This window comes from Pseudoliparis swirei, chromosome 20, assembly GCF_029220125.1.
Source record: "Pseudoliparis swirei isolate HS2019 ecotype Mariana Trench chromosome 20, NWPU_hadal_v1, whole genome shotgun sequence".
Lineage (NCBI taxonomy): Eukaryota > Metazoa > Chordata > Actinopteri > Perciformes > Liparidae > Pseudoliparis > Pseudoliparis swirei.
This window is the reverse complement of record NC_079407.1, coordinates 19,327,712-19,342,764: the sequence shown is the minus strand read 5'-3', so window position 1 is coordinate 19,342,764 and position 15,053 is coordinate 19,327,712. Positions and strand designations below refer to the sequence as shown.

General features: G+C 40.7%; 2 protein-coding genes across 3 annotated transcripts in view; both read right to left on the bottom strand.

The window, feature by feature from the left end:
* Positions 1-9,710, bottom strand: part of plch1 (phospholipase C, eta 1) — a 45,849-nt gene extending 36,139 nt beyond the window's left edge. Inside the window, exons 1-2 of the mRNA XM_056441962.1 lie at positions 9,623-9,710; positions 3,733-3,839 (exon numbers count right to left, since the gene is read on the bottom strand). Coding sequence (XP_056297937.1) covers positions 3,733-3,811 — 79 coding nt within the window. The 5' untranslated portion in view covers positions 3,812-3,839; positions 9,623-9,710. The remainder of the gene's footprint in view (positions 1-3,732; positions 3,840-9,622) is intronic.
* A 1,860-nt stretch (positions 9,711-11,570) lies between these two features.
* Positions 11,571-14,437, bottom strand: c18h3orf33 (c18h3orf33 homolog (H. sapiens)). 2 transcript variants are annotated; one of them, XM_056441220.1, is made up of 5 exons: positions 14,303-14,437; positions 13,824-13,883; positions 13,433-13,592; positions 12,241-12,401; positions 11,571-12,107 (listed from the first exon to the last, which is right to left on the bottom strand). In XM_056441220.1, the coding sequence occupies exons 1-5, from the start codon at positions 14,426-14,428 to the stop codon at positions 11,847-11,849; spliced, it is 768 nt and encodes a 255-aa protein (XP_056297195.1). In that variant the 5' UTR covers positions 14,429-14,437; the 3' UTR covers positions 11,571-11,846. The 2 variants fall into 2 exon arrangements, with proteins under 2 accessions (XP_056297195.1, XP_056297196.1); XM_056441221.1 differs by having other exon boundaries at positions 11,571-12,110; positions 14,309-14,437.
* Positions 14,438-15,053: the final 616 nt, after the last annotated feature.

The window sequence follows — 15,053 nt, the reverse complement described above, 5'->3', positions numbered from 1 at the left end:
TTCCGCCAGTACCAATAAAGTATTTAGAAGAGGAAAGGAAAGAGCTGAAATGATGAGAGTGTGTTCCTCCTCTGGTGTCTGTTAGCTGTTTCTCTGCCCTGGAGCGACAGAAAGGAAGAGGCAGAGGCAAAAGGGGGCGCATGCTGAGATCCATCATCATCATTAGAACAGGAGAGGCATATGAGGAAAAACACATTTTACATAGAAAAGCCATTTCCTCCATGTGGAGGAGATTAGCAGCCATGCATGTGCCTTCAAATATACCTCCCGCCATCATTTTCTCTCCTCTTCTCTCTCAGCCTTGGCTTGTGGTGCCATGCAGATCTTCTAAACTCAAGCCAAAATGAATTAAGAGGCAGCCCTCTTGGCCATTGATAAAAGCAAGAACCTCCCTCACACCCCAACGCTCACATGTGTACAGATTGTAAAGCACTCCGAGACAAATTTGTAATTTGTGAAATTGGGCTATACAAATAAACTGAATTGAAACTGAATAAAGAAGAGCAGGCGCTGTAGGGATGAAGAATGACAGCTTGTCACATTCTGCTTTGTAAATGGCAGGGATGCGCCATATTTTTTGACAGCGTATACAGGGGGCGGGGGGGGGACAGAGTGGTCACTCTAATAGCCATGGGGACATTCTGACTTATACTCTGTCATCAAAGCTTGACCCAAAGCTTTGTCACCGTGTGTGGTTCTCAACATGCCCTGCTTGGATTGTTCCTAATTCTGCTGATGCTAATGACAAAAACAATCCACCATCTGAGTTGGGGTATGTGTGAATGCGATGCGGTCTGTCAGTCTCTGAGGCTTCTCTCCCAGGTGCTGCAGTGACATAATCGATAAACATCTCAGTCATGTGTGTGACCTGTGCAGAGGATGCAGGAGAGTAAAGAACAGGCACACCCACACCTCTGTGGTGCTATGTACTCTGAGGGCAGAGCAAGTCCTGTCAAATCAATTAAGAGGCTTTTCTGCCCCCTAGTGACAAGAACAAAGGGGCATTTGTAGGGATAGTTCCACACACCAATGATGCTCTTCAGCAAGAGCTTTCATATAAACTGACAAAACCATGCAGTTAATAAATAAAATTTCCATTTAAAAAATATATATAATTCGGACGTTTTCTACCCCAAATGTCAATAAACATACATTATAATTACTTAACCCTTGTGTTGCCTTAGGGTCATTTTGACCCGAATCAATATTACACCCTCCCCCCACCTTTGGGTCATTTTGACCCGATTCAATGTTTCACCCTCCTGTTACCTTTATATTTACTAACATATTTTACCCTTTGGGTTCAATTTGACGCCAGCAATTAAAACCTCCAGAAAATTATTAGAATTAATATTGTTTTCCAAGTTTAAGTGTGAGGCACTTTATGTTTGTTTGTTGACTACCGAAAGAACACCGACATTAAACATTGAATGGGGTCAAATTAATCCTAAAGCGGGGGGAGGGTGTAATATTGATTCGGGTCAAAATGACCCTAAGGCAACACAAGGGTTAATAAAGCCTTCACGTTAATTGACAATCCTCAATTAACATTAATTTCGCATGAAGCCATTTCTTGCAACGTGTGTGACAAAATCTTCACAAAAACAAGAGCAATGGAGAAATTACGCATGGGCTTTAGCTTGCTTTCCATGTGGGATAACGGGCATCCGAAGGAATACGTGCACCACACAGTAGCTCTCTTTATATGTGACTGAAAGATAAAATTTAAAAAACGGGGAAAAGGCAAGAAAATTATAACTTACCCTTCTCTAGACTGAGATTTCTGCAAACTTCACGTTCTGCCATTTAGGACTCGAGTTGGTGATCTCACGAGGCTCCTCCATGCGTTTTGGACATCATTGTGTATCTCCTAATTGCAGCAGCTCGAAAGCCCATCAAACCATGCCTGACTAATCCATTTCTCCATGATGATTGGACGTTCACGTGAAATGCGCCATGATGATGAAGTGTCAATTGTTTGTGCTAAAAAACGAAACCAGAAACAAACTGCTCCTCGGCACCTGTGTCCCCTGTACGATCTGTGGAGTGGGTTCCCAGACCATCAAACCTCTGACATCCACAGCCACGGCGCGCACACCATGAAACGATTTCTCACACCCTCGTCGGACCGACGCAGAGTGGTTGTTAATAAGCAAGAGATTAGCCAATGCGTGGACTGAGCGAGAGTGAATGATAGCGCACAGAGCAGTGCTTAGCCGCCACAGTTGGGCATTTTGACCAGCATTGTCAGTCTGCATGCTTCAGCTGTGTGGCGACAGTTTGAATTCCCACCCAACCAAACTCGTGCCACGAACGCGTGTGTGTTTGTGTGTGTGTTTGTTTGTTTGCGCAGGGATGCCAGCGTTATGACCTACTTTACACTCTCGGTGTGTCTCACGTTTTGAGCTTCCTCAAAGACGCAGCAGGAAACACGGAATATGAGGGAATAACGTTCTGCAGTGCGCACCCATGGCATCACACACTCGGACGCGCAGCATGCGTTCAAACAGAAGGCGCAGAGGCATAGGTTATACCAAATCAATAAGTGCTGTCTGGAGGAACAAAAAGACATGTCTGTCCAGCACTATGATACCCTCAATACAGTTCTGTGTGTGTGTGTGTGCGTGTGCGTGTGTTTTCTGTGTAGGCTAAATGAGGATTTCCAGTGATTGTTCACTTTGATTTAAGTTGTAAACCTCTTTTCATCCCCACCTGCATGATCACAGACAGCCCCGCCAACTCTTCCCCCCAAACCTCCTTCTCACATTAATGTATGCACCATGTCCAGACCATCAACAGAACTGTCATTCACAAAAAGAGTGGAAACCACTGGGAGGAAGTGAAAGAGGCAGAGTGAAGCGATTTCATGTGGAAAATTGGCAGGAAGAGAAGCGAGAGGCAGATGTTTTCAAAACGGTTCAATGTGACAATAAAGGACAAACGGGCAGGGAATACATAGATCAGGATCTTAAGTTTGGTGAAGATACTACGGACAATTTATTCTGTTTTGTTTCTGCTCCCTTTATCCCTTTTAGCAGCCTGATTATAATGAATGTAAAAGGTGACTAGGTTAGTTTTTCTTGTAATACAGATATAATGGTGTTGCAGCTCACTTTAGTGGAACTTTATGGAACTTGATTCCTATTTCATGCTCTGTATTCATTTTAATGACATAATGTAATCACAGATTATCAAGGAAAATCTACTTGAAACATATTTTTAAAGGGACAACTTCTGGGAAATTCCCATCAATGTGATGATAATAAGTATGAACAAAGGGGAAGCAGACACTCCTGCATTAATCAGGTCAATCAATCATCCACGGCAGAGTGAAGCAGGACTGATTCATGTGTAGTTCGCTGACACGCTAAAAGTACACATGTTTTGGATTGGCACAACCAGTTTATGTGTGAATAAAGTCCTGTGGACAGATTTTCATTCATGTCACGTGAGAGTTTTACAAGGTGAGTAAGGTTGAGTACAAGGTTTTACTGATGTCACAAGACTGAATCTTGGCTGTACTATCTGCAATATAAAAGTGTTTGAGACCCAATACTGGAGACGAGTCTCCCTCTACTGTTCATCCCCATGATGTACAGTTATCAGAGAAGATGTACAGTCGGCCCATTATTCCGGCCAGGAGATAAAGAGACTGAGTAAGCACCCGATTCTGTGTGAACCTTTATTCGTAGATTTAGTTATTAAATTGTGAGTGTTATACACTGTATTTACCATGAAAGTTGCTGTTGTCTGTCAGGAAGTGCCGGCGGTACTTTGGCTCTCCTTTCCTGTTCACAACCCAGGAGCTCATGGTGAGAGGAAGAGGGTCGGGGGAGGACCTGTCGAGGAGAAGAGAGTTTTATACAAACATGCTTCAGAAATTGAATGAATTTAAAAGAAAATTGTGTTAAACATGTTCTGTAATATATGAAAAAGAGGAAATACACGTGGTGTCTTGTGCTATGAGATGAGCCCAAGATGCAAATTAAAAGAACAAAACTAGTTTAGAGAAGGAACAACACAATATGGTTAAAAGTGAAGGAAAATGTATTTGCTTCCCTTCTGGACAGGGAGACTTTGAGGGGGAAGGAGAAATTCCCCAAAATGTCAAATTATATTTTCATAAATCATGGATTCTCTAGAGAGTTAGAAGAGAGTGTAATATTTTAGGACTGACCATTACAATTATAGAGAATGTACACAACTTGAAAGAGTTTCAAAAAGCAAAAGTATATAAAGGGAATTACAACAAAAACTCTCCCTCTACTACAGTTAATTATCAATATTATTTATTATAATTCAAATGATGTTAATATCTAATAATATTTTAGTTAGTTTGGCCCTCATTTTAAAATGTATTATTCTTTTGTTAGTGGCTGTTAGAGTCGCTAAGTCTTTTGTTTTTTGAAGAGACCCAAATGGTTCGTGTCTCGTCAAAAATATTATTGTTAATAATCAAGACAATGTGATCAACATTTGCAAGTAATTTAATTTATTGAATTACAGTGACATTTTATAGCTATTTAACCTCCCAATCCAGGCTCCTTGCTGTCTTTCTAGCTTTAACATTATCTAATCCACTTCTTTTACAAACTTTGCTCCAATTTCCAGACCCTCTATCTAGTTAATCGGTTCCATCTTTCCTTACACTTTGAATGTCTACATCTTTCTCAATGTGTTCTTATTCATCCTACTTTGGTTTCTCCTGGAACATTATTACCAGATTCCTAATGTTCCACAATTTCCTCCTGATCACTTTTCATTCCTTCCTCACCTCGTTTAACCGCTTAGTGTTTCCCCACCTGTTGCTCATCTGTCTTTCTCTGATTTATTGCAACCCACTACAGACACTCACTCACACACACACACACACACACACACACATCTACACACATCCACAGGAGATGTATGGATACGGAAAGGCTCGGAGCCTCTGAGACAGTTATTGGTGTCTGGTGCCGGCTGTCCGGTTAGAGGTGACTGTCTGGTGGAACACGTAGAGCTCATGGGTTAAGTGTCTTTGAGGTGAAAGTATACTTTCCTGTGACAAGGGCACCTCCTCACTTTAGAACACATGAGCCTGTTGATGTTTATAATGGGCCATTTGGACAAAGACCAACTCATTCTCTTAATGACACCCGTGTCATGCTGAATTAGTGTGTGCATACAGTGCAGAACTCCACCAAAACATGGATAACTGTATAGCATAAATGTATGATGCAATACAACTTGGCTCTCTTAGTTGTAGATCATACAAGCAATGTTTAATCTCTGTTTCTTTGAAGAATGTAAGAATAGCCATTGTTCAACATCAGTAATATTTTATTATTAGATATTAAATATGAAGTTGTACTTGATTCAAAGTCGGTGCTGGTGTAGGAAGTTGAGTTGGAAGACAACATATTTTATTTTACAACAAAACATTGAGAAAAACAATAGGTGATAACGTGAAACAAATTTAAATAAAAGTAGAGCAAATATTTCTGATCATCTTATAATCACTGCATTCTGGTGGTGCCTTGGAAGAGAACCAAATAGAGTGTTGACCTCATGTCATAATATCGTATGATGCTTCACTATAAAAGCTTTGCAGTGAGTAAAGTTTGACTGATTGGTGTTGCCGTCATGTTACAAGCATAAAGTTATCAGAGGCTTTTAAACTCTGCTTCCCCTCACGCCTGCAACGCATCTCTGTCGCCATAACTCGCTAAAGAGCACGGCCCCTTGTGGCTTACTGCTTGATTACAGAATAATGTTTCAAAATGACTGTTTGTTTTCAGAACAGAGCCCATATTAGAGATCGGAGTCGAGGTGGATGAGAGACAGTAAGCCGCTTTGATTGCATATCAGGTTTCCGATACACCTAGATTATATGAATCCACCATAAACATTGAAGTCACATGACATCAAAAAAGTTACCAGAATGTGCACGTTAGTAAGCTTCACGAATACCGCAAGTTACACAGCAGATATCACAGGCGCTCTTTAGGTGTCTATAATAGCGGTGCAGCTAAATCTAAAATCTCATTTCATGGCTATTATTGTTGTAATACTGTCGCAAACATAACAAGCAAAAAATTTGAATACTTGAATGAAAGAAAATTAATAGATATTTACATAGCAGGTTGGTTTGAAGGCCAAGTACGAACATCCAAATAAATCACACATTTGATTTGACAGGATAGCAATACATGTCTATGTAGCTGATGTTGGTTCTTGTCGAATTGAACAACCACTGGAAAGATTGCACCCTTTAACTATCGGGACACTATTTTGTCTTTGAAATATAGAGAGCAGGCCTTTGCTGCTGTAATAAAAAGTACGTTTGTGAAAGGTAAATATAGAATACACATTGAAAACATGAATAAAAAAGCAATAGTCAAAAATAGAATTTCTAATCCGTGATTTTAATCAAATGTATCACCTGTGATTATCATACTGTTGTTTCTTTAGTTGTCAGACAGTTGAATAGAAATAGGAAAAGAACTGCAGCATCTGAAAAGTTGTTACCAATAACCATAACATTGAACATAAGACTCAAATTGAAACCATAATTCCTTTTTAAGGAGCTGTCTAATATTGATGGCACATGTGCCATGAAACAAATAACTGCTCATATAAGCATGTTGGTTTGTAACAATGGCACACAGACACAAAGACAGCAGCATCTGTCAACCCATATTGACATATGTCAAAGAGCACTCCATGAATAATAAGACATACAATGGTTATTCTTTTTACTTTGACCAAATGCCTTGAATGCTGAGTGAACCAGTATTCAATAAAATTATAAGAATAATGTATTTTTTTAATTTGCAACTATCTCAGTGGTTATGGCTTTTCGTAAAAACACAGGTTTCTATCCAACAGCGTTATGTAGCTTCCTATATATCTCGCTTCTCTAAACGTCCCCTGAGATGGATGGGGATGCTAATGGCATTCAGCCAGTGAACCACCTTGCTGCTCTGCAGAGTAAATGAGTAGCTTGTAACTGCTTAACAAACCTGTCCAACCATCAACATACCAAGACTATCTAAACAGTCTTGGTATGTTGATGGTTGGACAGGTTTCCCAAACCACCTCATTCAAAATAAAGGGAACAGGTGTTTAGGGGAAGAGAGGTAAAAAGTATTTTAGGTTATGTAAAAATGTTGTCAACCCTAAACATTGTTACAAACTTGGAAATGCTTTCTATAAATTAAAGTTTCTGTTTCATATGTTTGGAGTTTAGGGTGGTCCGAAGTTGCCTTTCTTATTTACTCTTACAGAGCCATGTCAAATATATGTATCTGCATTATACAGTTTGTATTTCTGCTAACAATTAATCAAACTTACTTATACAGTCAATTTCTAGACTGTAGAATATTCTATTTCTTATACGTCAACACTCACATTTTCTACCTCAGGTTCAAGAACTTCTTGATAAATAGCATTCTGTTCAAATCTCTAGAGATGCGACTGAATCATTATTTTTCTGACCGACAATTCAAAACCCAAATTGATTCAATTCATAATTATACGTACAAGATAGTATTTGTGAATTTTGCTTGAAAAAGTTTAAACAATTAAGTGATTATCAAAAGAGCCTTTGACCTGATAAGGAACCAGAGCGAGGTTACTGAGGGGTCGGAGTTGTTACGAGGGGGCACTGAGGCTATCTGAGGTTGTCAACAGACGCTGGCTGTAACATCATGGAGTCATAAAAACGGTGCAAACTAAGACATCTCAAACTCTGAGAAAGTTCTGTGTGACCAAACCATATTGTCAAAATGTAGTGTCCAGATGTAAATCTGAAATAGAAACCTTGAGAGCACTTATGTTCAAAAGTGAAACACCTAAAATATAAGAAGTTTAAAGAAGAGAATCATTAAGTAATTCAGAAAATGTATAGGACAGACTGAAAATATAAATACATTAAAAATGTATTATTGATTAAAGATGTATCCATTTTGGGGGGAAATCCTGTCTCCATAGCCAGAAAATCATGTAGAGGGCAGGTTTTGAGCACTTTGGAAACTCAGTCTTATTTTGACTTTCATGTGTGCTGCTCTGTGCACATGTGTGTGGTAGAACGTGTATGTGGTAGGATTATCTTGCTTTACTGTGAAATTGAGGACTGGATAAGGTCATGAGTCAAACCTTCAGATATATTCCAAGCAGAGACACCTCTCCCTCCTCTCCCTATCCTTTACTTTTACTCTCGATTTGTATAGGCTCAAACTGTCTGCTTGATGTCCTCAATCACTGCGCTGTATATTTCAATATTTGTAAATGGATATGAGTAAGTAATTGATTGGTTTCTGACATACAGCAGTGACAGCTTTATCATTGCTTGCTTAATTATTTTTTCTCTTTCACACATTCATTTTCACACGCACGCACACCAACGATACATATATACACATATCTTACACACTACTTCTTTAATTCAATCCCAACATGATCACCCTCAGTGCTCATCCCTTCCTTTCCAGCAAAAATCTGTAATTATTCATGAGGGATCACAGCACCCACAACGAGTCGTGTTCCCACTCCTACAACCCTACACCAGCAAGCCGATACACTGTTCACAATACTTCTAGTCACATAATAACAAGGGAGTCACTTTACGACTGATGCATTCTTGCGCAGACACACACACACACGCACACACACAGCCTCTACAGTGCATGTGGATGTGTGATGGAACAGCTACTGACTGTTATAGCAAATTAAATCAAATATAGGCCTCATCTCATGAGAAAGTTCAATCAACAACTGCAAACTGCACATACAAACGTGAGTGAGTTTGAACCTGAGGCCTTCATGCCTGTATCAATTTGCAAATAAGCTTCCCCATCTCTGCTTGACAAAGACCCTCCTTGTATAAGATGTTGACAACACTCTGTCAGGTTTGTCCGGCAGGAGCCAAGATGGAGAGCCACCTTTGTGTTTTTTTGGGGGGTGCATTTCATTCAGTGTCCCACCAGCTCTCTGTCTCTTTAAATCTCTTTGTCTTTCACACTCAGGCAGCTACACACACACAACCACTCCAATCAAATAAAAAATCCCCAAGGACCCCCTGCTCTCGGACGGGGGATTGCCCCATCTCTTTCTCTCTTCGGTGGCTGCTGGCTGAGTTTGATAAAAGCCTTTGTTATGCTGCCAAGCACAATAGGGAAGGAGCACCAAAATGTGAAACGCATGCAGCAAAAAATGCTTTATCAATCACACAGAATAAATATTGATTGTACAATGCAAGCCAATTCACATGACACAAATCATCAGCTCAGGCAGTTTGTGGTTGTCAAAATAATCCAATATGAAGAAAATGTTTTGAGCCTGATTGTCTGTGACTTACCTAGAGGGATACCGTAAAGATAAGGACTGACATGTCTTGAGTTTCTATATTACAGATCTGTGTCCAGGCAGACAGGTGTACAGGTGCACATTTGCTTGGATACTGTATACAGTCTCCTACCAACAGTACATTTAAAGTGACAGTTAACTGAAAAGCGCACAGTTACGGGTCATAAAACAGTCTTTTTAAGTTAGAAACATGCACTTTGTGAGATATAATGTCACTGTGTTAACCTAAATAAATGACTCTATAAATCACAATAAGCATCACAGGTTTACTTACTTTTGCCAATTCAATTTCAGATTTTGAAAACCACGTTGTCAGCTTTCTCACAAAATATTGCCATTTTCACCAGAACAGCAGTCCTTCGGCCCTGAACGGCCGTGGCACCGGGCACAGGTGTAGCGTGAGTCCGTGGTAGTCCCAGCAGCGTGGTTTCAAGGAAAGACAATGTCCCGACAACTTTACTGCTGTGGGCCAGTTCCCACCACATCACGCACAGTGCCCTTTCAAACGACTACTACGAGTGTGGGACGAGTGGAAACCAGGAAAGCATGGAATGGATTACGGAGTGGGTAGTTTTCCCACGAGAAACCGGAGATGGATTACTCCTTCAATTTATTTAATTCAATACTAGGAGGACAAATAAATAGAATTCAATTCAATTCAATTCAGTTTATTTGTATAGCCCAATTTCACAAATTACTAATTTGTCTCGGAGTGCTTTACAATCTGTACACATAGACATCCCTGCCCCAAAACCTCGCATCAGGAAGGAAGACTAATTTAATTATTGTATGTAAAAATGTAAGAACACAAAAAGTATGTGACTATAGTTAATTGTCATTCTGTTAATATAATGAAATGTTACTTATCCAACATTCAACATAGACATTCTGTTTTAATTTCAACATTATTTTATCCAAAAAAAGTGGTCCTTAATCCTAATCCTTATATCATCTTCTTGGTCCGTTGTATGTGCTTCATGCATCACTTTGGCTAAATGGTGAGTGATGTACAGAATGGCAGGTAACCAAGCAATACATTGATGATCATATTCCTACCTGCACAGATATTAAATAATAATCTGCATGAAGACAAAAGATGCAGTCACATACATCTTTACAATGACAACTTGTAAACCTCCTCATTGAACGGCACTGATTCTCTGTGATCCTCAGCTGCAGACGGTGTTTTCCCTTCCTTCCACCTTCCATCTGCCCCGTGGTTTTCTTCCCACTCCTCCCTCTGTGCCAGTTCAAAGTCTGGCAGCAACAGCCATCATCCTGAAATGCACCTTACAATTTAAACCAGCCCACCAATCACAAGCCTCTTTGACCAGTAACAGTCGCTAGTAACATTTGCACAACAAAAGAGAGCTGATTCATCAACCCCCCTTTCGCCTCCCCTTTCCTTCGCTCCCTTTCCCTTCAACTGTGACTCCTCCTCTCCTGTCTTTGTGCTCGGACCCAGAAAATCCCCTTCTACCCCTGCCCCCCTCCTCCCCTTTGCACTAATCTCCTTTAGCCCATTGCATTGACTGGTCGGTGCACCCACTCACTGCATCGAGACCCCTCACCCTGCACCCCACAGGACACACATTACAGTCTGGCTTCATTTGCAGGCCCTCCTCCTCCTCCTCCTCCTCCTCCTCCTCTGTAGTGCTTGGTTGAAGCATGGATAGCAACCACAGCACATTGAAGCACAAGGTGCGATTTTGGCAGTGGACTTGTATTGCAAACAATAATGATAAGCACATGAGAGTAATCCTAGTATTACAGTAAATGCGCTATGGGGCTATCTTCTTCAAGAGGGGTTTATTGGGTGTTCTTCATTCATTGATATGACACCACTTGAAAGCAAGGCAGTTTACAGGCTTGGTCTCGATTCTGTTCCATTATAGGAGTCAAATGTCTTGATCATGTTACGGCTAAAAGGGCCCTCTTTGTAGGTCCCCCAGACACACACACACACACACTCTCACACACACATAAGGCTCCCGTGGGGTTTGGGAGTAGCCATGTAGAGTTTGGCCTTTGCTTTGTATTGTATTTCACATTTGGTGTTCCTATAGCAACAGTGAGAGGGACACCCCTTCTCCATGTTGAACACACCATTGACATACCCCGCCTTCGTTAACATACCCCCCCACACACACACACACACACACACTGCTACCGAAGAGGCTGTGCTAAATTGTGGTCTACTGGGGTAAATGAAAACCATAGGATTAGGATTAGTTGAAATGTTTTTAATCATTTAAAACTTATGTGAAACTTAGCAGAACTCAAACTCAAAAAGTTAAAACAAGGGAAAGTGGTTGTTTAGATAGCATTAATAAGCATATTACACATGACAGATGAGTGATGGCACATTTCATAACCCGTGGGGAGATTGTGAAACTTCTTTTGTTTCAATATATCAGTTGGCAACAACCCGGATACAAACTAAATGAGACAGATGATGTGCTGTCACATTTTAATTAAACAACTCTGTCTTGGAGCAATCAGTCGTAGGTCTTCTTCAAGATCCTCCTCATCAGTCTGAATAAGGCGTTGTCCATTACAACTTTGGAGGCTCTTTCCCATAGGCTGTCCTGCTTCCACAGTCCCCGCCCCTTCCTCTCAGCTTTGATCTCTGCCCTGTGCAGCCGTTTGAGAAGACGCCAGTAGAGGCTAGAGTCAGGCAGGACCCCGACCAAGGGGGCAGTGCGAGCCAGACCGAGCATGAGGACCTCTTCGTTCAGACAGTAGCTCCACATTGACCCCTGCTGGAGAGACAGAGATATTACCTGATGGAATATAAACTCACTCTGACATCAAGTACATTTACAATACACAAGTACTTGTTCAGCCACTGGCTGAGAGACTGAATCCACTCCCTGTGTCGTACTTACTCACCCTGCTTTGAGACACCAAACAGTGAAGCATGTCATCTTCTCGGCTGATAAGTTTGAGCCAGACTGTTTGGGAAGGAGCCAAGTTCTTCTGCAGCCATACCCGGCCCTGTGGAGTCAACTCCACTCCTACAAGCTGCACCAGCATCAGTGACGTGCACCCACCTAAAGAGGACATAAAAGGGGCGTTCACCATATGTGTGACAGTAAAGCATGGGTTATAGCACATTGTAATACTGATTATCATAAGGAATGGTTTTTCTTTGATGATTTTTTTATAGACCCGAGTTTAGGTACCAAAACTAAATGGATGCCCTTGTTATTTTTAAATCTCCTTTTGATAAATATAAATGTGTTTTTCTCCAATATTTTTCCTGTGGATTTCACAAAAGAAAATGAAACAAATAGTTTAATAGTCTATGGACATAATAGTCCAAAATTGGAAAAGATTAAACTTTATATAAGTAACTTTCTGAACGAAACAAGACTGCACATTTGACCAGACATTTGATGCTTCCATGTCAAACCAATTTTTAATGCTGGTTAGTACTGACCCATTTGGTGTCGTGGTTTGGTCTTTAATATTCAATGTGTAGCCCTAACTGTGATTGTCCAAGGCCTAATATGAAAAATAGCACACGCAGACCAACCGCATCTATAGAAGAAACACAAGTAAATCATCTTTGTGTATAGCCATAGTACCAGACGATGGGTCTAACCAGCTTTAAAGAATGGGAGGTCACAGAGGTCAGATATTTGACAAATAACCTGAATCCAATCTGTTTATGTGAGTCCTTCTCACTGAAGCTGCTGATAAAGCACTCTTTATAAAGCATAAGCTGCTTAAAGTTATTGGTCAGTGAATAATTTGATAACACAGACAACAAGCTTACCCGTCACTCTCACTCATGAAAAGATGATGAAATTCAACAGTTTGACGTTTACAAAGTAAATATGTCACAATGACATTTTCAGGTATAACAACCCACCTTCAGAGGACCTTTAGTAAACATCATGCTGTGGAACTAATGAAACAGGCTGTAGTGTGCTGAGTGGACCATTTCAATTGTACAGAGTCTAAGTTTTCTTGTGTACACCGAAATACAAGCTGTACTATTTGTGTGTGTGTGTGTGTGTGTGTGTGTGTGTGTGTGTGTGTCTATGCCTTTATGATTTCAGTCAAAGGATACTCTTACCTTTGCATTTCGAAAGAATCGGAGAGATGACTGGCAGATAAATTGGCACATGTTCCACTTCAAGTCCTCTCTCTGTGACTGAATGAACTTTCCCACGAAGGCTGACGTTCCTCTCAATAAAACGAGCGGGGATCTCAGACGCAACTTGAAATGTGGTGACCTGAAGAGGTGGCCATGTTAAAAATGTCATCTAACTTATAAGTGTAATACTATAAGACGCATTGAGTGAGTCAATAAAAGCTGATGGACTTCAATAATCTATAGTTTTCACTTTACTGAAGAGTATTAATGTCAAATTTGAACAAATGCTCTTTAAATCCAAAATGCAATCGTTAGCCGAGTCTGTAATTTGGGGGGCCCTTTGCCCCAGTGTGTGACTTAATTCTCTTACCAGTTTGATACTCCTTGCAATTACAATGACACCAGCAACTGCCAGTCCTGTGCTTATGTACTGCGTAAAATACAGAAGAGCAATGCAGGGTTTAGAGTTGGCAGGATAACAGTAATACCATCAATACAATTGACCTCGTCTTGGATAATGACAATTAAAAGATACTTTGACAGAGTTATTAGTGACACACAGGGGCATAAAAACCCACTGGGAACAACTGGTGAAGCCTGACATGATCTGGTCAGTGTGGTGACACCATTTCGTACATAGGAATAGTTTTGGAGGAACTTAGAAGGTCCTGAATGTTGTTGTTTTTATATTGACACAGGGTCCGAATTTGATGTTCTTTCATGGTACCTCCGACTGACAGATTAAACGTAGATGCACGTGGCTCACGTAGGCCGACACCATGGCAATAAAGGGACTATATTGCATGCTCAATGTACAGTCAATGCATGTCACACAAAACAGACTCCTACCCGCACAAGTGTTAAATGATCATCTGCAAACTGAGATATTAAAGACACGATCTTATGAGTCGACAGACTTCCCTGACTATCGGTCACTCTCTCGTTGGTTTCTGTTTCTCCGGAAGACCCCGGCATGTTGTTGACATTTTCTATGCACCCGACGCCCCGCCTATGTGGGAGGGACGTGCAAGAGTATCGCTCAAGTCCCGCCCTGTGGTTTGGTTTGGATATGACAGGATGGCGTTGACGTGCGTCTGAATGCATTATGTTATTTTAAAAAACGAAATTGCAAGCATTTTCACTTGGCAATGTGAATGTAAAAGTTGTTATTTCCAAAGCTAATTAAGGCAAAATTATAAAGTGCTGGACAAAGTAGGTGCCCATTGCAATTGAGATGATCGAACTATTAGCCCATAGCCTACCGGTGTGGATCAGGTCCCCATCTTTGTCTGCACACATTGACCTAGATAACTTCACACCTGCCGTAGCTTAATTTAAATGCACAACGCAAAAGGCTCCGACAGAAAATGCAATGCACTTCTTATTGATATGAATATTTACAGTGATTTATATGTAGTTGCAAAACCGCATAGATGTCCCCATCAATGAAAATAAATGCAGTTGTTCACAGCTGTCCCATGCAGCAGATGTTGCACAATGATACATATGTGTGTAGTAACAGACATCGTTGAGAAGTGACCACTGACTGTATGACAGATGCACCGGAGCTCTCATCTTGTAAACTGTGAAGTCATGGAGC

What these genes read in the sequence shown, in the direction of transcription:
- c18h3orf33 (XM_056441220.1), bottom strand. Translation starts at nt 14,428, where the DNA reads ATGCCGGGGTCTTCCGGAGAAACAGAAACCAACGAGAGAGTGACCGAT. An exon ending in ATCATTTAACACTTGTGCGG is followed by an intron (nt 13,884 to 14,302) that starts GTAGGAGTCTGT and finishes TATTTTACGCAG; the next exon opens with TACATAAGCACAGGACTGGC. An exon ending in TTGCAAGGAGTATCAAACTG is followed by an intron (nt 13,593 to 13,823) that starts GTAAGAGAATTA and finishes CCACCTCTTCAG; the next exon opens with GTCACCACATTTCAAGTTGC.